Genomic DNA, 23,100 nt, shown 5'->3' with positions numbered 1-23,100 from the left:
AAAAAAATGCTGGGCATAGTACTCTATTGTTGAGTAGGCTGAGGCAGGAGAATTGTTGTGACTCAGGGCCAGACTAGACTACATAGAAAAACCCTAATTCAAAAATATAAACAGAAATATCAAATAATTTAAAAATATACACATTCTTAAAGAGAAAGAGAGAAAAGGGGGAAGAAGGAAGGAGGAGAAGGAGAAGAGAGGAAGAAGAAGAGGTGGTGGTGGTAGGAGAAGAAAGAGCTGTCCTATTCCTTACTGGAAGCAACAATACCTGGGTATTGGTTTTATTGCTGGTCTTCATAAAGTGCACATACATGACAATGATCATAAACGTAATTTGGTTTTGACTTTTGTTGGGGGAAGGGGGTCTCTCTCTGTGGCTGGCTGTCCTGAACTTATATACAGGCCTCACCAGAGGTCCACCTGCCTCTGCCTCCTGGGTGTGGGGATTAAAGGCGTTTGTCACCATGCCAAGGCCCTAACAGCATATTTTATTTTTCCAATCAAAGAAAAGGAACTCAAAGGGAAAAGGCCTGCAGAAGGGTACAGTACCTTGATTTTGGCACCCAGCATCTCAGCAGCATCCTTCTCCCGCCGCAGGTCCTCCATCTTTTTCTCCTTCTCCTTCAGCAGCCTCATCTTCTCCTCTGCAACCAAGCTGTGATCCTCTACAATGGCCCGCTTCTCAATCTCCAGTTTTTCTTGCTGTTCCCGCCAGTAATCATCCTTATCATCCCCTTCCTCCTCACCCTCTTCTCCCTCCTCCTCCTCCTCTTCCCCACCCCCACCACTGCCACCACCTTCCCTCCGCTTCTCTCGCCTCTTCCTCCTGCCAATGGAACGTTTTTCCAGCTGGGCCTTGAGCCGAGCAATTTCTTCTTGGAATTCTCGAAGCAGAGCATCCTTTGGGTCCTCATTGACCCTTGGCTTGTTCTTAATGTTTTTGGCACGGTTGGCATATCTCAGAGTGGTCAGGGTCTCCTCTACATTGTAAGAGGCAGGCCCCACATTGGCTACCATCACAGTTTTTGCATTACCACCAAGGGAATCTTGGAGAAGCCTGGTCAGCTTTGAGTCTCTATATGGAATATGGGTGCTTTTGCCATCTACCAGGGCAGAGATAACATTACCCAAGGCTGACAGGGACAGGTTGATCTTGGTCGCTTCCTTCAGTCTTTCCCCTTGAGCTCCAGTCTTGGCTTGCCGCTCACTGCCAGCAAGATCTACAAGGTTCAGTTTTCCTACCCGAATGTGGTTTTCACCATCCAGGCCCACCTCACTGCATTCAATCGTGATAACAAAGATTGCATGCGACCGTGAGCTGTGTTCGTTCATGTTGGTAGCACCAACAGACCGGTTCTGGTTTCCCACATTCATCACATGCTCTATCTCCTTCACACTCTTAGTGACAAAAGAAGACAAATCCTTCACGTACACTCCTGTATCTGGTCGCTCTTTGAGTTCCAGCCTTTTGGTCTGATCTTTTGAGAGCAAGTCTCGGATCTCTTCCTGATAGATCTCTAAGTAAGATGCCCTGACAAGGTACTGCTGATTCTGTGATCGAGAGATGTGGGTGAAGATATGATCAAAGGAGTTGGGGATAACCCCTCTTTTTTCAGGGTCACCACGGACTCCCTCCATGGTATAGGTTTTCCCAGTTCCTGTTTGTCCATAGGCAAAAATTGTGCCATTGAAGCCCTGCAGGACAGAGTCCACAAGCGGCCGGAACGTCTCATCATAGAGCTCAAACTGCTTGGCGTTCCAGTCATACACAGCATCAAAGGTGAAGGTCTTGGGCATCTCATGGGCTGTGCCTTTGGGGTTCTTCACAGACACCTGCCCCAGTTTCACATCCACATCTACCACCTTGTCATAGGATGCAGCCTTTTCCTTGCCATTCATGGGCCGACAGCGAACTACCACCCGGACTGACTCTGAGCTTTTTAACTTGGACATGATGAACTCTGACCAGCTTAGCCTTGACGGCTACAAATCCAAAATATCTTGGGATGCTAAGGTTCTAGAAAGAAGACAAAAGTCGTGAGCATGGTACAGTTGTCACCAGAGCCTGCCTAACAGCAGTGACCACACAATCTTTACCTGCTAACATTCTGATAGCCATATTTAGTTACTTCAGTGGAACAGGTATTTCTCTTGGGACCTTAGCCAGCTTCAGTAGTAAAAAGATTAATTTGTATTCACCCTCAATCAATATTTGATCTTATACTACAGGATTACATGTGCTAGGATTACAAGCATGAAGTATCATACCTTTGTTTTTATTGTTATTGTTGTTTCTTTTTTCCTTTTAAGGGTTTTTTGTTTGTTTGGTTGGTTGGTTTTTGGGGATTTTCAAGACAAGGTCTCTCTGTTCTCTCTGTATAACCTTGGCTGTCCTGAAACTCACTCTGTAGACCAGGCTGTCCTGGAACTCAGAGATCTGCCAGCCTCTGCCTCTCAAGTGCTGGGATTATAGGGCACATGCCTCCCTCCCTAACCCTTCCCCCCACAGAGGATTTACTTTACTTTTAAATTATGTGTATTTCTTTGTGGAAAGGTACACGACTGCAGATGCCCATGGAGACCAGAAGAGGTTATAAGACGCCCTGAAGCTGTGATTACAGACTGCTCTGAGCCACCTGACAAGAATACTGGAAACTGAACGTTGCCCTGTTGGAATAGCATCAAGCATGCTTAAATACTGACACATCTCTCCAGCCCTTACTGGAAGCCTTTTAAAAGCCTGGATGACCTTCTATCCTATGAACTACTAAATCCCTAAGGACAACAACTTGAAACTATCAAAATTTTAAATGTGCAAGGGCCAGCAAGAGGGTTTGGTGGTAAAGGAGCCCGCCACCAAGCCTAAGGATCTGAGTTCAGTCCAAGACTCACATGATAAAATTTTCAATAAGGTGTTCTTTGACCTTGATATATTCCACAACTGTGCACATATGCATGCACACAGACAAATAAATAAAATGTAATAAATTGTTTTCAATTTTTCAATGTACGGTCCTTTTGACCAAACAAAGACGGATAAATGTTTTATGTAGAGACAGATCTCTCCTGTGACAGCCAGAGAGTAGGAACAACTCCAGTTTCCATCAAGGGGCAGGAGTTACCAAGATACAGTAATTAAATAAGTGAAGCACTGCGTGTAGTTTACACAGTATGAGCTTAAACAGGGGACACAAGAACCCTAACGGAAAATCCTGACTGAGGTCCAACTTAACAACAAAGTCCATGTTAGCAAACACAAGAGAATGAACAGATAAAGAACTAAACACATGGTAGGAGAAGCTGGGCAGAGGCAGTCTGTGACCCTAGCATCTCAAAGGCTCAAGCAGGATGATTTTGAGTTAGAGGCCAGTCTGTGCTTCATAACAGGACCTTGTTTGGGGTAGCTCAGGGTACAGTACTAGCATGCCATGACAAGACTGTGAGTTCTACCCCCAGCACCACAAAAACGGGGGATATGCATGTAATACATTCGATGGGCATCCAGTATTACACAACCTTGATGGGAGCTCTCCGGCCTCAGGACACTTCAGTTTCAAGAGAAGACTCACTGTGCTCTGCGTTGGATGCCTGAATACCTTAGCTTGTGCTGAGTGACTTCTCAATTCTCTCAGTAAAGGGTGGCTTATGCAAAGTGTGCTCGTAAGTAAGGATGTGGAACAGTGCATAAATCTAGCCATCAGTTTAATAGACTCTGAACACAAGAGGAAAAGGGTAAAAACATATTTTTTTAAAAGAAAAACTGGAGCTCATTTGCTGCTAGGAAACAGAAGGCAGAGAGCAGATGCCTGGATGTGTCCTTAGAAGAGACACAAGAACCTTGAGTCCTGATAATCTCAGGGCAGAGAATTTTTTAAATAATAGATTCATGCTTTTAAAATTATTATTTTTATTATTTTTGCCACTCTCCAGCCTCCCAGTTCTCCTGTCCACACAATTTTTTTTTTGTTTTGTTTTTTTTTTTGTTTTTTGTTTTTTGTTTTTTGTTTTTTCAAGACAGGGTTTCTCTGTGTAGCCCTGGCTGTCCTGGAACTCACTCTGTAGACCAGGCTGGCCTCGAACTCAGAAATCTGCCTGCCTCTGCCTCCCAAGTGCTGGGATTAAAGGCGTGTGCCACCACCGCCCGGCTCACACAAATGTTATTAGATCTTCTCCCTTTACCTTTCTTCTATGCGTGTGGGTGTTTTGCCTGCATATATGTCTATGCGTCACATGACTGCAGAGCTTGCAGAGGCGAGAAGGCAGCACTGGGTGCCCTGGGGTTGGAGTTACTACTGATGGTCGTAAGCTGCCATATGGGTGCTGGAATTGAACTCAGATCCTCTGGAAGAGTAGTCAGTTCTCTTAAAGCACTGAGCCTTCTTTCTAGTCCCATTATGAGGTATTTAATCTAATAATTTTCAACAATGTGATATTATTTATGTACAGTAATCCACAATGGCTTGTATCTCGCTGTTTCTTACTACAACTTACCTTGAAGTTTGTTCCCTCAACAAATAGAGCCCTATCTTTTAACGACAGCAGCATGATGTCCCATTGTATAGATGCATTCTAACTTATTTAACCTCTATGCCCTAAGTGCACTTAAGTGGCTGGACGTGGTGGTGCATACCTGTAATCCCTGCACTTACCCAGATAAGGCAGGAGGATTATGAGCTTGAGGCCAGGTTGGGCTACAAAGTAAGATTCGTCTCAAACAAAAACATAGATACACTTTACCTGTTCCTGATAGTCCACCCTGAAAAAACCTAGGACACATAATCATTCCATATGTAGACAAATATACATATAAAAATAAATCCCTAGGGGATGAATTGCTGATTCAAAGGATGTATGTATTTATTACTGTAGCATATAGAAGAGTTGGAGTTATCCTGAAAGGATGACAGTGCTCCTCCCAGAAGCCATAGTTGACAAATGAAAACCCCAGTGCCACATGTGGGATACCTCCCTCAAGTGGTTGGTCAGGGGTGTCCCAGAGACCCACAAATAATGAAGATTATTGTCAGTGCTCTTGGCTGCCCACTAGAACTTAATGGTAAGAGCCTACTGCTAAAGACACCACATACTTGGTCACAGGAACTGAAGTAATCAGCTGGTGCTGTTCAGGGAGCTGCTTCTTGTAGGCTAACTTTCATAGTACTGAAGGTGCTATAAGGTTGCTGGGGTGGGGGAGGGGGAGGAGCCTCAGCAGTCTTCTGCAGCTGCGACTCCTGCGGACTACAGGAGAATTGTGTGCATGAGTGCAACAGTGGCACAAAGAAATATGGGGGCAGCCAACTAACTTCTGGTTGTATTTCAGGCCCACTACACAGGAGGAAATGTATGCCTAGTACCAAAGATCTGAGAACCCATGGACAGGGAGCTCACCAACTTCAAGAGTGAACCTATGGCTTCTATTTGGAAAAGTAGACATAATATCAAACTGCATGCTGAATTTGCATCTCTATACCCATACATGAGTGCAGCTCTCAGAGCTCATCAGAGAAGTTTCTTTGTGCAATGGATGGCAGTTAATGCAGAAACTCACACTTGGTCAGATGCAGAGAATAAGCCACAAATGGGACATCTTTACCCGCCTCACCTGTACAAGGTACAGAGGCCATTATGCAAGAAGAGGCAAAGGGACTATAAAAGCCAGAGGTCAGGGAAGACAGGAATGAAGTAGGTCCAGACCTGACAGGACCACTACACTCAGGAACTCAAAGCAGCTGTGGTGGCTTGTACAAGATTAAGCCAGTCAACATTCTAGAATTCTTCCTGAGGAACTACTGACTGTTGAGGCCTCCTGGGGGAGAATGAGTGGGCTTTGAGTGTTGGCCCCTGGTAGGTCACCCACCCTCTAGTGGATGGGCATATCCAGCTAATGACAGCATTAGCTGGACTTGATGGATTATGAAAAAGACAAAAAGTCAGAGGAAAGAACAAGAAGGAAGAAGGGGCTGAGGAAGGGAGATCTGAGAAAATAAAAGGAGGGTAAGTTAGGGGCAAATGTAATCATGCCATTCTCAAAGAACTGGTAAAAATACTACACAAAAAGCAAAAAAATTAGAATGAAGGGGCTAGAGAGATGGCTCAGCGGTTAAGAGCACTGGCTACTCTTCCAGAGGTCCTGAGTTCAATTCCCAGCAACCACATGGTGGCTCATAACCATCAGTAATGAATGGGAGCTGACACTTTCTTCTGGTGTGCATGAAGACAGAGCATTCATATACATAAAGCACATGAATAAATAAATCTTTTTAAAAATTAGAATGAAGGGAGAAAGGGGATGGCATCTTAAATGTAAATAAAATAAAATGAAAAAAAAATTAGAATGAAGAAACAGAATATCTCTTACTCTCTTTGAATGTGTTTTCTGTAAGTTCTACAAAAACAGGAGTCACTTGCCTTTCTTTAGAGTAACCAACAAACTGCAAGGCACCGGCAAAGGTGCTTACAACATCTCTACCATGTCTATATGCTACCATGACTACGGAGCAAAATCGATAGTACAGGGCTTGGGGGGAGGTGTAGCTCAGCAGAGATAGAATATGTGCCTAGAATGTGGGATGCCATGGGTTCAATTCTCAGAATGTAAAAGAAAAAAGAGAAAGAGAACATTCTTCTAAAACTGTCATCAATAGTCATTGCAGAGACTATACGGTTAGACTTTAATTTTGTCCACTAAACAACAATTTTCTACTAAGTAGTTTGTAGTTTTCCACTTTTAAAAAAATGAGATCAAATACCCACTGGCACTCAATAAAAACTAAATTTCATGCCTTTTAAAGAAAACTGTACAAGGCTAGTCCATTATAGTCTTATTAGTCAAAATTGGGAATTTTGTCACATGGAACCAAGAATTTATAATCAAACATTCAGGAGGCTAAGGCAGGAAGATTGTCAGTTGGAAGCCAGCCAAGACTACACACTGAAATCCTGTCTCAAACATAAAGTAAAAGGGCTGGAGAGATGGCTCAGAGGTTAAGAGCACTTGCTGCTCTTGTAGAGCACTGGGGTTCAGCTCCCAGAACCCACATGGCTCATATCCATTCATAACTCCAGTTCCATAGGATGTCACACACTCTTCGTATCTCCATAGGCATCAGGCATCAACGTGGTAAACAGGCATACATGTGAGGAAAATACTCATACACAGAAATAAAATAAAAATTTTTTAAAAGTTAAAAAAAATAAAACCACCTAGGAATGTTGCCAGATGGGAAGAAAGAACCAGATGCTAAAGCCAGGAATAGTGGTCACACTTTTAATCCCAGCACTTGGAAGGCAGAGGCAGGTGGATTTCTGTAAGTGTGATGTCAGCTTGGTCACCTTGGTCTACATAGTTCCAGGTCAGCCAGGTTTACTCTGTCAAACAAACTGATAAATTAATTAATTTAAAAGGTATAAAGAGAACAGAGAACAAGGGCTGGAATGGCTCTTCCCTCTGTGCAAATAACTGTGCCCAGTCACCTCTTATGTTGGTTAGGGGGTTGATAGTTTTCATCAACTACATTCATCTGAGAAGAAACTTCAACTGAATAAAAGCCCCCATCAGATCTGCATGAAGACAAGCTTAGGGGACATTTTCAGGACTCAGGACTGACCTGCAAGACTGTGGCTGGTGCCATCTCTGGCCAGCTGGTCTGGGTTGTGTAAGAAAGCAGGCTGAGCAAGCCAGGAGGAGAAGTCAGTAAGCAGAGTTCCTCCATGGCCTTGCATGTGGGTCCCTGCCTTGGCTTTCCTTTATGATGGACTGTGACCTGTAACCAAACAATCCCCCTGCATCCCCAAGTTGCGCTTTGGTCATGGTGTTTTATCACAGCAACACAGAGCAAACTAGGACCTACCACATCTCCCCCAAGATTACCAAGCTGGTGTGGGTACAAAGGGAAACACTGGCCTCAGAGCCTCCCTTGGGAAAGCATCAGATGCAGCACCCGGCAGCTGGACAGGGAGCCTACAGGATACAAAGAAGATAAAAGAGTGTGGAGGGTGAAGGGCCAGGCTGTGAGCAGACAGGCTCCTGAAGAGGATGGTGTCCCCGCCAAGGAGGATGGTAACCCCTGAGGAGGCTGTCTGCCTGTCCCACTCACACCTGTGAAAACATGTGGCCTGGTCCTGTTTCATAAAAATCCCATGCAAAGACAACCTACAGGCCTGCCTACTTCATTACAGCTACATATATTTTTTTGAGCTGTAATGTATGATAAAAAACAAAAGAAGTGTTTAATGATCTACATTTATCTTCAAAACTCCTAACGAAGGAAGAAACTCCTCAAAATGAGTCCTCTCATTAAATATCCTCAACTCTGAACATATTTCTTTTCTGAGCTCACCCAGCTAAGCTGGTAGCCATGTATTATTGATGTTTTACTTCAGGAAGACTAATTCTATTTCAATTCAATTTCCTGCCTCTGGGGCTTCAGATCTTAGTCTGGGTCCTCCTTAGCAGAGAGGGCATTCTCAGGACGACGCTGGACTCTATTACCTTCCTTCTGCTCTCCTGCCAGTCTAATCACAGAGTGATAAATCTTGAGAGAAATCCAGCAGTTCGGTCACTAACCTGCCACCTGCTTCCTGAGAACCTTTTCTGTCAGAACCTGTGTGCGTCCCAGGCAAACATTCACTGGCTGACTAGCTGTGCCAAGCTGAGTTCTCCAACCCTGCGGCTTGTGCCTGCTGAGAAGATCAGTTACCTGTTTCTCAGGGGAGCCACAGTCTTCCACACTCTTCCCTAAGTACTTCATTTTGAATTCATGTTGTTTTTGCTGGTTGTCATGGAGACTCACCTCAAAGTCTAGAATTCAGTGTGGACTACATTCTAAGCAACTATGTGTTACTAAGACAGAGGTCACGAACTGGTCACATTGTACATTAAATGATTTTTTTTTTTTAAGTGTAAGTGTGGTCACTGAGACCATGGCTTTGTATATGCCACACAAGGACTCTACCATGTAACCACACCCCAGCCCCCAGTCCACAGTTTACTGACCAGGGTGGTGTTAAAAACGAAACACAAGGGCAGCGGCTGACACAGTGATGCACATCTTAGCACTCAGGAGGTGGAGGCAGGAGGATCTCTGTAAGTTTGAGGCCAGCCTGGTTTACATAGTGAGTTCCAGATCAGTAAGAGCTACACAGTTAGACCCTGTGTCAATCAATCAATCAATCAATCAGTCAGTCAATCAGGGAGGGCCAGTGAGATGGCTATTTGGGTACATGCTTGCTGCCAAATCTGAAAACTTTTGTCTCTGGAACCCACCTGGTAGAGTGAGAAAACGGATTCCTAAAGATTGTCTTGACTTCCACACATACACAGTGATGGCCACATGCGTGCACACACACACACACACACACACACACACACACACACACACACATTCACACACACACACACATTCACACACACACACACACATTCACAAACACATCCATACAAAATAAATGAATGTAACTAAAAATCCAAAACAACAACAACAAACAACAGCCCAGTCCTCAGGAGGCTGAGGTAGGCAGAGCTCTGTGAGTTCAATGGCAACCTGGTCTACAGAGTGGAGCATCTGCATAAACCAGACATGGTGGTGCACATAGCCATGGCTGGCTACATGGTGAGACCCTGTCTGAAAGAAAACAGAAGGCTAACAAAAGCTGCAGCTCTGTGGTACAGCAGTCCTTAACACGTGGGAATTCCAGGCTCAATCTGCAGCATCAAAGCTCTCAGCAACTACAACTTCTGTACATATTCAGGTCCTGATGGGACCTTGCACGTGCGCAGAAATGAACAGAAAGGATGCTTCTTTTTCACTTTTGAGACAGGGTCTCGTGTAGTCCAGGCTGGCCTCAAGCTCACTATCTAACAAAGGCCAGCTTGAACTCTGAGTCTCCTGCCTCTATCTCCCAAGTGGCAGGATCACAGGCATGTACCACCATATCTATTTTATGCAAACATTCCATCACCTGAGCTACAACTGCGGCCCCAGCAGTGCTGTACTAGAGAGCAAAATGGACACCTCCACATCCATTTACAGGAAAATCAAAAATTAAAATATAGTACATCACACTGCAGATAGTCCAGTACAGCAGTCAGTAAAGTAATAAATAAGAGGGTTGGAGTTGGGTGTTTTGTTTTGTTTTGTTTATTTGTTTTGATTTTTTTCTCGTCAGGGTTTCTCTGTGTAGCCCTGGCTATCCTGGAACTCACTCTGTAGACCAGGCTGGCCTCGAACTCAGAAATCCGCCTGCCTCTTAGAGGTTTTTGTTTGTTTGTTTGTTTTGTTTTGTTTTTTAACAAACAAAACAGGTGGCTGAAGAGATGGCTCAGTGGTTAAGAGCACTGGCTGCTCTTTCAGAGGTCCTGAGTTTAATTCCCAGCAACAACATGGTGGCTCACAACCATCTGTAATGGGATCCGATGTCCTCTTCTGGTGTGTCTGAAGACGGCGACAGTATGCTCACATATATAAAATAAATAAATCTTTTTAAAAAGTAGTACATAAAAGGTCTGCAAAGCACAGCCCCAATCAGACCCATACCATCTCTGTAAACCCAGTTCCCTGACACACAGCGATGGCCCTGCTCTGCATATGCCTAGCGCTACAGTGACTGCAAACACGCAGTGCAGTGGCTTCAACTGAGAAAATACGCTCCCCTGCCCCACAACCCACAATATTTACCATCAAGACTTTTGTAGGAAAAGTTAGCCAGTCCTTGAATTGACAGTTTTAGACTCACCAACCAAATGAGACCCTGTCCCCCCCCCAAAAAAAAAAACAACTAACCGATATCAAGTTATAGAGAACAGTCTGCAACAAAGAATGACTGTCAGCTGTTGAAACTGGACAATGGAGAAAACACATGAGAAAATGTAACTAGAGAGGGGAGACAGATTCAACTTCACTTGCAATGTTTGATCATTTCTCTTTTAAAACTAAAGACAGCAAATAAGACATGAGCTAAGCTTTTAACCCTAGCACTGGGAAGTAGTCAGTGGGAGTGCCAGGCCAGCCTCATCTACAAAGGAAGTTCCATGACAGCTACATGGTAAAACCCTGTCTCAAAAAGAAAAAGGAAAGAAAAGCTCACTCCACTGTTCCATCTTTAAAAAGACACTTGGCATTGGCTGACCCCAGATGCCAAGCTGGAGGCCACTTGAGCTTGACTTTAGGATCTGTATAGACAATCAGTAAGAGTTCGTCTCCTTATGCCCCCAAAATACAATGAGGACTTACATTTATTTTGTCTTACAAGTACCCAGTTTTATCAAAGTAAGCTCTACTAAAGCATTTAAAGCAAAAAGAAAGACATTTCGCAAGACTCTAGAATGACTAGAACATGGTTACAAATGAAAAAGCCATTCATAAAATTGCATGGCTTCATGTCATCATGATTATATATAAATACTCAACAAAACATCAGCAGTGGTCCACTTTGGCGATGGGAATACAGGCGATTCCCCTGTTCTTCCAACATATCTGTATCTTCCAAATCCTCCTCTCATGCATGGGTGTGCAGCCTCTTCAATTGAGGATAAAAATAAACGTCTGGCAGTTCTACAAGAACAGCTCTACAAGAGGCAGTCCCAGACACACAGAGAGCACAGTAATACAGCTCTAATCAATACACTGCAACTCAGGTCCTCTAAGAGCCCAGGGAACCACCTGCCAACTGACTGGCCCAGAGTTCAAGGACAGAGTGTTTGAAATGCAGCCTGTGTCATAGATCATGTGCTCTGGCAGAAAAGCACCACAGGAAGAGAAAAGCAACACTGTCAGCCAGCCTAAGCCACCTCCACGGGGGAAGGGGGGCACTTTGCATAGGGGAGCATTAGTCTCTGTATCAGGACTCTGAAATCCTGGGCATACCAGCTGGCAAGTACATCCTGCACCCTGGTTCCTAGGATGGCATCATCACAACGCGAGTTACAATGTTTCTAGATGGGCATAGTGGCTCACACTTGGGACTCCAGCACCAGAGAGGCTGAGCTGGGAGGAACACCAGGGCTCAGGGATTAAAGACCAGTATAAGGTAGTGAGACTTTGTTGAAAAATAAAGGTACACACACACATGAATTTATTCATCTCTAGTTATAAAAGATACAAAACATACATTGTAGACTACTGAACATAAGAACATAATAATTGCATTGAGGGAATAGTTCTGCGGTTCTCTCTCTTTTCTCTCTCTTTTCTCTCTTCTCTCCTCTCTCTCTCTCTCTCTCTCTCTCTCTCTCTCTCTCTCTCTCTCTCTCTCTCTCTCTCTCTCTCTCTCTGATAGGGGCTCATGTGTCTTGTGTGTCTTAGGCCAGCTTAGACCAACCCTGTAGCTGAGAATGACTTGGAATGCTTGCCCTTCTTAGCTCCACCTCCCAGTGCTGGGATTGCAGCTGTGCAACAGTGTATTGATTGATTTTGAGACACAGTTTCTCTGTGTAGTCTTGGCTGTCTTGGAACTAGCTCTGTAGACCAGGCTGGTCTGGAATCCACAGATTTCGGGCTTCTGCCTCTCAGTAGTAGGGTTAAAGGTGTGTGCTACCATCATCTGCCTAGTTCTATATTTTCTCATGAGTGAATAAAATAAGGAAGCCAGGTGTAGTATCACACACCTGTAGTCAAATCAGTGGTGACTTGAAGGCCGGTCTGAGCCATACCTGGTGATCTTTTTCAAAATTCCAAAAATAACAACAAAACCCAACTTCCACTTACAGAAGGGAAAATCGAGAACCAGACAGCAGTAATGGTTGTCGGGTAAGGCTGGTCTTCCTTAAATGAGCCAAGTGGCTGAGGGCCAAGGTAGGAAAAGCACCGCATTGTTTACACTTTCAAAGCTACTGGGTTTTAAATCATGTGGGATTTGTTATCTAGTCAACCTTTTAAAATCATGGGCGAGGGATTCAGCTCAGTCGGTAGAAGCTTGACGAACATAAAGGAAACCCTGGGTTTGATTTCCAGCACCAAATAAACCCAGACACGATGGCCCACAGATATAACCCCAGCACGGGGAGGTGGAGCCAAGGAGAGCAAGCATTCAGAGTCATCCTCAGTTACACAGGGCTGGAAGCTGGCCTAAGACACACGAGCCCCTACCTCAGAAATGAAAACATCTGTGAATGATGTTAATAGATTACCTAGTCAAAATAATTAAATTGGGGGGGGGGGCTGAGGAGAGGTCTCAGTGGTTAAGACAGAGGACACAGATTCAGTTCCCAGAACCCACACAGCAATTTACAATGGTCTATAACTCCAGCTTCAGGGACCTACCTCCCTCTTGTGGCCTCTTTAGGCAACTAAACATACACAGCATACACTAATAAACACACACAAATGAAAATAAAAATACATCTTTTTTTTTCAATGTAAGTAAGATTTGAAAAGATGGCTCAGCAGTTAGAGCACTTGCTTTTTCAGATAACTTGAGTTCAGTTCCCAGCAACTACATGGCAGCTCACAACCATAGGTAAACCCCATTCCAGGGATACAACACCTCTGCAAGTACCAGGCATGCACATGGTATGCAGATATACATGTAGACAAAACAAACACACAAAAATAAATCTAAAAAATTGTTTACTGAAGCCGGGCGGTGGTGGCGCACGCCTTTAATCCCAGCACTCGGGAGGCAGAGGCAGGTGGATTTCTGAGTTCGAGGCCAGCCTGGTCTACAGAGTGAGTTCCAGGACAGCCAGGGCTATACAGAGAAACCCTGTCTCGAAAAACCAAAAAATAAATAAAATAAATAAAATAAATTGTTTACTGTAATGAAAACAACCACAGCATGACCTTTAGCGTTTAATAGGTGTAGACTGAGTGCCTGCTCTGGCTCTCGCTGGCTCTGTCTTAAGAATCTTATGTAAAGGGCTAGGCATGATGACATACACCTTTAATCCCAGTAGAGGCAGAGACAGGTGGATCTCTGTGTGTTTGAGGCTAGCCTGGTCTACAGAGCAAGTGACAGCCCAGCCAGTGCTGCCTCTTTTAGACCCTGTCTAAAAAACAAAAGTTCTATGAGTCATTGTTTCTTCTGTCAAGTGAAGCTGGTTGGTAAGAAGCATGCCTGAAGAACAGTACCCATGGGTAGGGCAACAGGACTGGAAGCCATGCTGCTCTCTGCTTAGTGAGCTTGCAAGTCTTCTTTTGTCTGTCTGTCTGTCTGTCCGTCCGTCAGTCTGTCTGTCTTTATCTTCTTCGGACTTTTTGGTGGGTTCCTGTATATAACTGAGGAAAGAGGAAGCAATAGAGCCTGCTTCCTGCTTGAGGAAACAAGGCTAGCACCTTGATTTTGGTTTAAGCATCTGAAGACAGACACATTATCAGAAAACATCCCAGTAAGACCAGCAGTGCCTGATCTTACTACTCCCTCAATGTTGCAAGTACCATGTTCTTTTAAATAGTCTGCCCTGAATCCAAAGAGGTGCCTACACTCTGTCACAGCATTTGTCTGCAAGTATAGCAGAAGCCTCCTCTTGTATTTAATAGGGAAACACTCATAAATTTCCTACAAGGATTCAGAGTCACTTCGCCTTTCCTTCTCCTTTAAGGTGAGGTCTCATATAGCCTAGGCTAGCTATCATGAACTATTTACCTGAGGATGGCTTTAAACTCCTGACCTTCCTGCATTCTCTTCCCAAGTACTGAGATTACACATGTGCACCACCACACCTGGCTTGTTCTCTACTTCTTGTGTGTGTGGGGAGAGGTGCATGGGTGTGGGGGTGGAACTCAGACAGCCCCTCCATCACTCCCATATTAGGTGGCTCACAACCACCTGTAACTCCAGTTCTAGCAGGTCTGACATCTGCCTCCATGGGCGCCTATACGCAGTTCTGCACACTTATACATGCAGGCACACATACATACATATAAAATTTTTAAAAAATTAAGAATAGGTTTATCTTTTTACAATAGATACAAGAATTTTCAGGTAAAGTTATACATACATAATTTGTTTCAAAATAATCAGGGTGTAGTAGATGAGGTTAAAATAGTGTTCTCAACCTTCCTAGTGCTGTGACCCTTTAATACAGTTCCTCATCATGTGAGGACCCCCAACCATAAAAACATTTTCTTTTTTTTTTTTTTTTTTTTTTTTTTTTTTTTTTTGGTTTTTCGAGACAGGGTTTCTCTGTGTAGCCCTGGCTGTCCTGGAACTCACTCTGTAGACCAAGCTGGCCTCGAACTCAGAAATCTGCCTGCCTCTGCCTCCCAAGTGCTGGGATTAAAGGCGTGCGCCACCACCGCCCAGCGTCATTTTCATTGCAACTTCATAACTGTAATTTTGCTACTGCTATTAATTGGAATGTAAATATCTGGTATGTGACGCCTATAAAAGGATCGATCCACCCCAAGGGGGTCATGACCCACAGATGAGAACCTTGGGCTAAGGCGAAAGAGATGACCTAATAATGCTGTTGTAGGCTGGAGGTCATGGGTCATGGTGCTTGGGGTTTCCAAAATGGAAAGGAGGCAAAAAGCACTCTCTGCCTGTTCACTGAATAATTTCTTTTAATTATGGTTGAAAATATAAACACCTACTAGCAACTACACTAGAATACACTCAACTCCTGGGGAGGCTGATGCAAGCACATTTGAAAGTTAAGGCCACAGGGCATCGGATCCCGTTACAGATGGTTATGAGCCATCATGTGGTTGCTGGGAATTGAACTCAGGACCTCTGGAAGAGCAGTCAGTGCTCTTAACTGCTGAGACATCCCTCCAGCCCAGAAAATTTATTTTCTCAAACAGGAAATTTTCCCCTCTAAAAAAGGCTGCTAAGTGAAAGCCTGCAAGGGGAGATACTGCCTGTCTGAGCATCCTCACTTCTTTTTTTTTGTTTTGTTTTGTTTTGTTTTTTGTTTTTTCAAGACGGGGTTTCTCTGTTAGCCTTGGCTGTCCTGGAACTCACTCTGTAGACCAGGCTGGCCTTGAACTCAGAAATCCACCTGCTTCTGCCTCCCAAGTGCTGGGATGCATCGTCACTTCTTTACTACTCATCTTGTAAAACTGCTTATAGTAATCTCAGTCTCTTTGGCTGACACTGTACGTTCCACAATTTATCAGCAAGCTTTGCACTCAGGTTCCTGAATTATCAGCAGAGTGATGACTGCTGCCACTCCTGGGCTGCTAGAGATTGTGTTCCGAGCTCCTATTCTGCCCAGCTTGTCTCCTACACAGAAGCCCACACAGCCCCACTGAAACCAGTGTGAAGGTACTATGACCCCAGTGTGACAGTTCATTAATGTCCCAAACCTCAGTTGTCTTTCTACTTCCCCTGGATCACATCTGTATCTATCTTGTAAGACAATCAAAGTGCTGTAACACACACCCAGACTTTAAAGCAAACCAACCTCCCCATCATCACTGGGGGGAGAGCGATCTCTAATGCAAATTATGATTTAACTACATCAGTATACTAAAGATAGATCTGCTGGCAGTGACTCAGTGTCTGCAATCAGGTGACAGACTGAAGAGACACAGTGTGTCATCAGGATTAACTGATCCTTAAACATTCCCGCCTCAAGATGCTGTAGACCTGTGGTACCAACAAGAGCTCACTGTATGCTTGGGGAAACGCCCTGAACGATCCACTTGGTCTGGGAGAAAGCCCAGCATAGAGGCCCAAGGGTGAAGATGTCCACCTCAAGACCCAGTCATGTGTTGTGTATGCAGCCATAGACATACTTAAACATATACAGAGAGAGACAGACACTGAGATCCATGCCAGCTGACTTATTCCCCTTGTCACATACAAGTAACAGAATTTTCTGTGATAGCATAGGCTTGACCAATAGATCTTTTTAAATATTTTTTTTAAATTTGGGGGATGAGTTTCAGACCATTTAGCCCTGGCTGCCCTAAAGCTTACTATGTAGACCAGGATGACCTTGAATTCACTGAGATCCACCTGCCTCAGCCTCCTGAGTGCTAGGTTAAAGGTATATATATGCCTCAGCCTTTTAAAAAAAATAGTGTAGCTGGGCAGTGGTGGCGCACGCCTTTAATCCCAGCTCTTGGGAGGCAGAGGCAGGGGGATTTCTGAGTTCAAGGCCAGCCTGGTCTACAGAGTGAGCTCCAGGACAGCCAGGACTACACAGAGAAACCTTGTCTCGAAAAACCAATAAATAAATAAATAAATAAATAAATAAATAAAGTGTTGATGTGTGCACCAATGGGTGAAGGTCACAGTGCATGTGTGGAGGTCAGAGGACAATTTGCAGGACCTGGTTCTTTCTGTCCACTGTGTGTGTCTCTGGACTTGAAGTCAGGCCATCAGGCATCTTTATCAGCTAAGCCATCTTACCAGCCCTGAGCCAAGATGTTTTCTAAAGGTACTGAATGAAGGGCTTCTGTATCCTCCCCTAAGTGAGTAGAGGATTAAGTGACTCAGAAAAGAAGCTGGGGTGGGGGTGGGGGTTGGGGAGTGGATGGCGAGATAGCTCAGCAGATAACAGCACTGATTGCTCTTCCAGAGGTCCTGAGTTCAATGCCCAGCTACCCACATGGTGGCTCACAACCATCTGTAATGGGATCCGATGTCCTCTTCTGGTGTGTCTGAAGACAGAGACAGTGTACTCATATAAGTAAAATAAATTATCTTTAAACAAAGAAGCTCAAGGCTCCAGATCCAGCCGTGTGAGCCCTGCAGCTAGACTATTTCATAGCATAAGGCTGGGTCTAGCCTCATCTAGCCCAAAGCTGGGTCTGTAGCCTCATCTCATCAAATACTGAGAAGATTTGCTGTTATTCTAAAACAGCCCAAGGAGTTCCCCATCTCCTCAAACACCCTTTGTAGTCGCTTTTTCTTTTTGGTTGGTTTGTTTGTTGAGATGGGATCTCTTATAATACCTGCTAACTGCAAAGGAACTATGTAACCCCAAACTCCTGAACCTTCTGCCTCTACCTACTGAGTGCTAGGATTATAACCAAGTGCCACTGCACCTGGTTGTGATTAGCATTTCAAATTAGTTACCCAGGTTCAGAAGAGAAAGGCCCAACAAATAGATGCTGTGGTCACTGCTCATCTGAAAAACAGATGGGGTGGAGGATGTCCCTCGATGGTAGAGCATGTGCTTAGCATGCAAGAGGTTCTTGGTTCTATGGAAAGGAGGGAGCAAGCAGTAGAAAGCCAGCTCAGTGGATGACAACCCCTGAAACCCATACAAAGGTAGGAGAGAACTGACTCTACAAAAGTCCTCTGACCTTCACAGGTGCACTGTGGTACACATGTCCTCATGTACACACACCATGCACACACAAGCATGCACAAAATAATTAATAAATAAATAACTTTCTTAGAACTGAATAGTAGGCTGAGCAGTGGACTTGGGGAAGTATTTGACTCATACAGTCTCTACTTCCCTCTTCTGGGAACTGGGAGGAACAGTTCCTGTACAAGACTGCTGAGGACCAAATGAAAGCAGGGCTTGCAAGCTCGGTTCAGCAAGTGGTTAGCTTAGCTATCTCAAAACACTATCAGCTTGCTGTTATTACCAAGTCCTGGGATGTGTGTGTGTGTGTGTGTGTGTGTGTGTGTGTGTGTGTGTGTGTTACTGTTGGGGTGACCTCAGGCCCTGTGTGCAAACACAGCCCCTCCTGTAGCTCCTGCGCTGTCTTCAGCTCTGTGCACAGTGAAGGGGGTGAGGGGTGTGTGTGTCTCCTGTCTTCTAGGGCCTAGGTGAGGGGGTGAGGGGTGGGCATGTCTCCTGTCTTCTAGGGCCTAGATGAGGGGGGTGAGGGGTGTGTGTGTCTCCTGTCTTCTAGGGCCTAGGTGAATGGCTTCTTGCTCTTGAAAGACCCTTGTCTTCTAGGGTCTTAGGTCAGGGGCTTGTACTTCTTGTTTTTGTAGGGTCTTCTCTCTGAAGGTTAAGAAAGGTGACCCCAAAAGATAGATTTGACAACTCAGATCTTGGATACACAGATGACGGTAACAACAGCTACTTTAGTGACCTACAGCTGGGACAACTCCACCTTCAGATCACCCAGCTATTTGAACAACTCCACTCTAAATTCACCCAGCTGTGACCCTCAGATCTTCCAGTAGCTCCTCTTTCTTGGCCACTGCTGCACTGCTTTTGGCTTCTGTGGCCTGACCGGAGGGAAATGGAAGGAGACCATAGTTTTGCTTCTGATCTAGATGAGTGGATCATGGTGAAATCCAGACCCTGATTTTTCCAATCGAGGCCTAGACTAGACTATGCATTTTCAAGAAGTACTTCTGTCATGCGCAGCACGCTTGGACAGTCCTACCTCAACCCTTAGCAGGTACTTAATACACTAGCAAATAGAACTGATTTCTAGGCATCTCTCAGTGTCCTTACCTGCAACCTGGGGACAGCCTACACTCCATGTGGCCACCACTGACTGAGAATCAGCAGATAAGACAAGAAGGAGCAACAAAAACCACCAGAGCTACTTGGAGCAGCCAGTGCAATCCTGAGTCCCACAACACTGATAGGCCTCCCTGACCGCCAAATGTACAAAGGCCTTTCCTAGAGCATGTGAAGTGAGGCTGGGAGCCCTTGCTTGGACAAGCTACTACTTTCAAGAGTCCTCTAGGAATTTTGGCAGAACACAGCAGCTTTACAAAGCCTTCCCCTGTCTAAAAAGCTCTGAACCTTTAGCCCTACTGTTCAGCAGCCAGGAAGGAGGCATTTTGGCAGGGAGAGCATGGCCATCTGAGGTGCTGGGAGTGAGCTGTGCTAGTGAGCCTATGCTCTCCCCCAGAGCTGGCTAGGCTCTTTCCAACTGCCATCAGCCAAGATCCCCACATCAGGACAGCAACTGAAAGAGCCGGAGACAGGTAAGCAGGACCCAGGAGAGCGACCACTTACTGCTCCACAGACTGGCATAGAGCCAACCTGGGAAAAGCAGATCTGGATTCCCAAGATGGAACACTGTCAGATCCTCCAGGCTGCCTTCCTTCAGCAGGAGCTGGGGGTTCCTTCTCAAGGGGCTAAGGCACTGTGAGCACCTTGGGCCTCTTGGAATAATTTAATTGTTACTTCTCAGGGCCCCTCACCAGAGACCACTAATCCTTTTTTTTTTTTTTTTTTTTTTTGGTTTTTTCGAGACAGGGTTTTTCTGTGTAGCCCTGGCTGTCCTGGAACTCACTCTGTAGACCAGGCTGGCCTCAAACTCAGAAATCCACCTGCCTCTGCCTCCCAAGTGCTGGGATTAAAGGCGTGCGCCACCACTGCCCAGCGAGACCACTAATCCTTTTAGAGGCAGATGGCAGGCACCTCTAACATCTACCTAACTGTTTGGGCCAAAAACCTAGGCGTCACCCTCAATCCTCCCATCCTACTGGACACCTCCAAAACATAGCCATCCCCTGCCACCACCCTAAAAGGCCACCACCATCTTGCTAACCTCCTACCTAGTCTCCTGGCTGGCACTTAAAGCTCTCTCAAACTCATGATGCACAGAGGCCAGATGACTTCACTTTCTTTTGTGTTTCCTTTTGCAGGCAAACCAATGCACACACACACACACAAAATAAATCTTTAAAATAAAATAAAAAAAAAAAGAAATGGAAAAGAGAGGAGAAAGAAAAAAGGGGGGAGGGAAAGATAACAAGGAAAAAAGATGTAGGAGCAATCTAAGGTTCCCCCCCCCCCCCCCGCATTCCCCCACCACCACCCTGCTACTAGTTCCCACCCCAGGTGCTTATCAGACAACTCAGGACTCAGCAGAAGACAGCAGAGCTTTACTCTATGGCCAACACAAACACAACCCATGAATCCATTTAGACAAGTCAGGGCAAGTGTGTTAACATACACCTACAGTCTCATGTGCTCAGGAAGCTAAGGTGACAAGATCACTTGAGCCTGGGAATTAGAGGCTGGCCAGAGCAACAAATCCACCTTAAACAAAACCCAAGAGGCCAGAGAAGGGGCTGGTTAGTGGAATGCCCACCTAGCATGTTCAAGGTCCTGGTAAACCTGACACCCAGGTGGGGAGATCGAATACTGTCAAATGACAGTTATTTGCAAATTAAGCTCTGGGTTTCTTGAAGGCCATGAAGATACAACATCCTGTACATCCCTGGGATAAAGAAATGTAAGAAACATTTACTGAATTTGGTCCCAAACAATAAAACCTCCAATTAACCAGTTTCCTCCTTAAAACAAAACAGGGCCTCATGTGGCTCAGACTGACCTCATACTTGATATGCAGGTAAGGTGGCCTTGAACTTCTGAGCCTTCTCCTTCAGCACCTGAGTTCTGGGGCCAGACATGAGCCACCATGCCAGTGTCTATATGGCACTAGAGGAGAAGTCCAGGGTTCATGCATGCTAGGCAAGCATTCTACCAACTGAGCTACATCCCACTGCACCAGATTTCTCCTTTCTTTGTGGCCCATCCTGCCAAGAGTGTCCTCGATCATGGAAAAAGCCTGAAATAATACCAACATTCACATAATGCCACGATGACAACTGCTTCATGCTTATAATGATCTTTGAAGACTGACAGACCTGAGACTATAACCACACACTATACTCACTCACTAACCATTAATAGAATATAAAATATAATACAGGTGCTAGGCCCAAATACAGGTGTTAAGCCCAAATAATAACAGCTAACACTTACCAAATGTGCCAAGCAATATACAGCCACAAATTATTATAGGAAAATGTTAGTGCCAGGGTAAACTGTTGGTGAATGGTACTCTATTGGTCTGGCTTTGCCAAAGGAACAGAATGGAGGATGACAGTGTTTATTAAAAGGGGATGTATTATTAAAAGGAGATACAGTAGTCTAGCAATGGCTGTCACTCACTGTACAGGCCAAGAAAAAGGAAGCTGGGCCGGGCAGTGGTGGCGCATGCCTTTAATCCCAGCACTTGGGAGGCAGAGGCAGGTGGATTTCTGAGTTCGAGGCCAGCCTGGTCTACAGAGTGAGTTCCAGGACAGCCAGGGCTACACAGAGAAACCCTGTCTCAAAAAAAAGAAAAAAAGAAAAAAAGAAAGAAAGAAAGAAAGAAAGAAAGAAAGAAAGAAAGAAAGAAAGAGGAAGCTGTTCAATCCACAGGACTGGATATCTCAGTGGTCCCATTCAAATCACCAGAGATGCCCTTGAGGTACCCAAAACAGGCTACTGCAACTGCTGTTGGTTGCCCACCATTATGAGATGGTAAGAGATTTTTGCTGAAGACACTACAAGCTTTGATTTCATGACAAAGAGAAGCCGAGCTGAAACTGAGATGGATGCTTCCCTGCTGCTGCCTGTGGTTCACAGGGTTGAAGATGCTATGCAGCCTGCTAGGGAAGAACTCCCATCAACAGTATCATTCAGCTGTGGATGCTTCATCCTACAGTAACGACCTGCCCAGCAAGACATGCCATGACAGCTACAGGCTAACCAACAGCTTGCACTGCAGCCTTCTCCACAGACAGGAATTCCTATCCAGTCCTAGAGCCTATTCAAAACCCAAGTCTGGAGAGGACAAAGGCTCTAATCCCAGAGTCACTGCTGTTGTGTTGCTAAATGGATATGATGTATCTGTCAAACCACTTTCTAAATATTTAGGTTTATGCCTATAGATTAGTAATGAAGTCAGCTTTGTTCACAGATGCTTCTTTTGCAGTGGAGGCTTCTTTTGCAGAGTGGAAGCTTCTTTTGCTTCTTTATCTCCTGAGGCTCATAAATGGCCAAGGAGCTGGAAGGAGGGGACTACCAAGTGCTCAGCCCAAATGCAACATTTCACCCCCTCCAAGCTTCAGAGAACATCACAGAAGAGGGGACAGAAAGAATGTAAGACACAGAAAAGGGGAGTGGAGTGTGTGGAATGCTGTCTTTGGGTAGGCCATGGCTGTGGCCCTGTGAACTCTCCGAAGCTGTGCCTCTGTGTGCAGAAGTACATGAGACTGATCACATCAATACTTAGTCACACAAGGGGGAAGGGCTTCACAAGGCCCCACTCTGCTCTAAGGACTTATAGGCAGTTCATGGCTGCTGAGAAAGAGGCACCTCTTCCATCGTGGAAACACTAGTAAGTTGCTTGTAGCAATCCTAATTAGACTGGCTGGACCATCAAAGAAGTGGGGAGATGTGGAAGAGGCAAGGAGAAGAGAGGGGATCAGCAGGAGTAGGAAGGTAATTGG

General features: G+C 45.1%; 1 protein-coding gene across 3 annotated transcripts in view; it reads right to left on the bottom strand.

Moving 5' to 3' along the window:
- Positions 1-23,100, bottom strand: part of Kif3b (kinesin family member 3B) — a 41,705-nt gene that overhangs the window by 16,545 nt on the left and 2,060 nt on the right. Inside the window, exons 2-3 of one of the 3 annotated variants that reach the window (XM_076930014.1) lie at positions 7,851-7,960; positions 550-2,017 (exon numbers count right to left, since the gene is read on the bottom strand). In XM_076930014.1, the coding sequence (XP_076786129.1) occupies positions 550-1,953 (1,404 nt within the window). In that variant the 5' untranslated portion in view covers positions 1,954-2,017; positions 7,851-7,960. The remainder of the gene's footprint in view (positions 1-549; positions 2,018-7,850; positions 7,961-23,100) is intronic. The other 2 variants (XM_076930015.1, XM_034494390.2) reach the window with 2 other exon arrangements.

This window comes from Arvicanthis niloticus, chromosome 2, assembly GCF_011762505.2.
Source record: "Arvicanthis niloticus isolate mArvNil1 chromosome 2, mArvNil1.pat.X, whole genome shotgun sequence".
In the NCBI taxonomy this organism is placed as follows: Eukaryota; Metazoa; Chordata; class Mammalia; order Rodentia; family Muridae; genus Arvicanthis; species Arvicanthis niloticus.
Note: the sequence above shows the minus strand (reverse complement) of the source record. Positions and strands in the feature narration are given on the sequence as shown.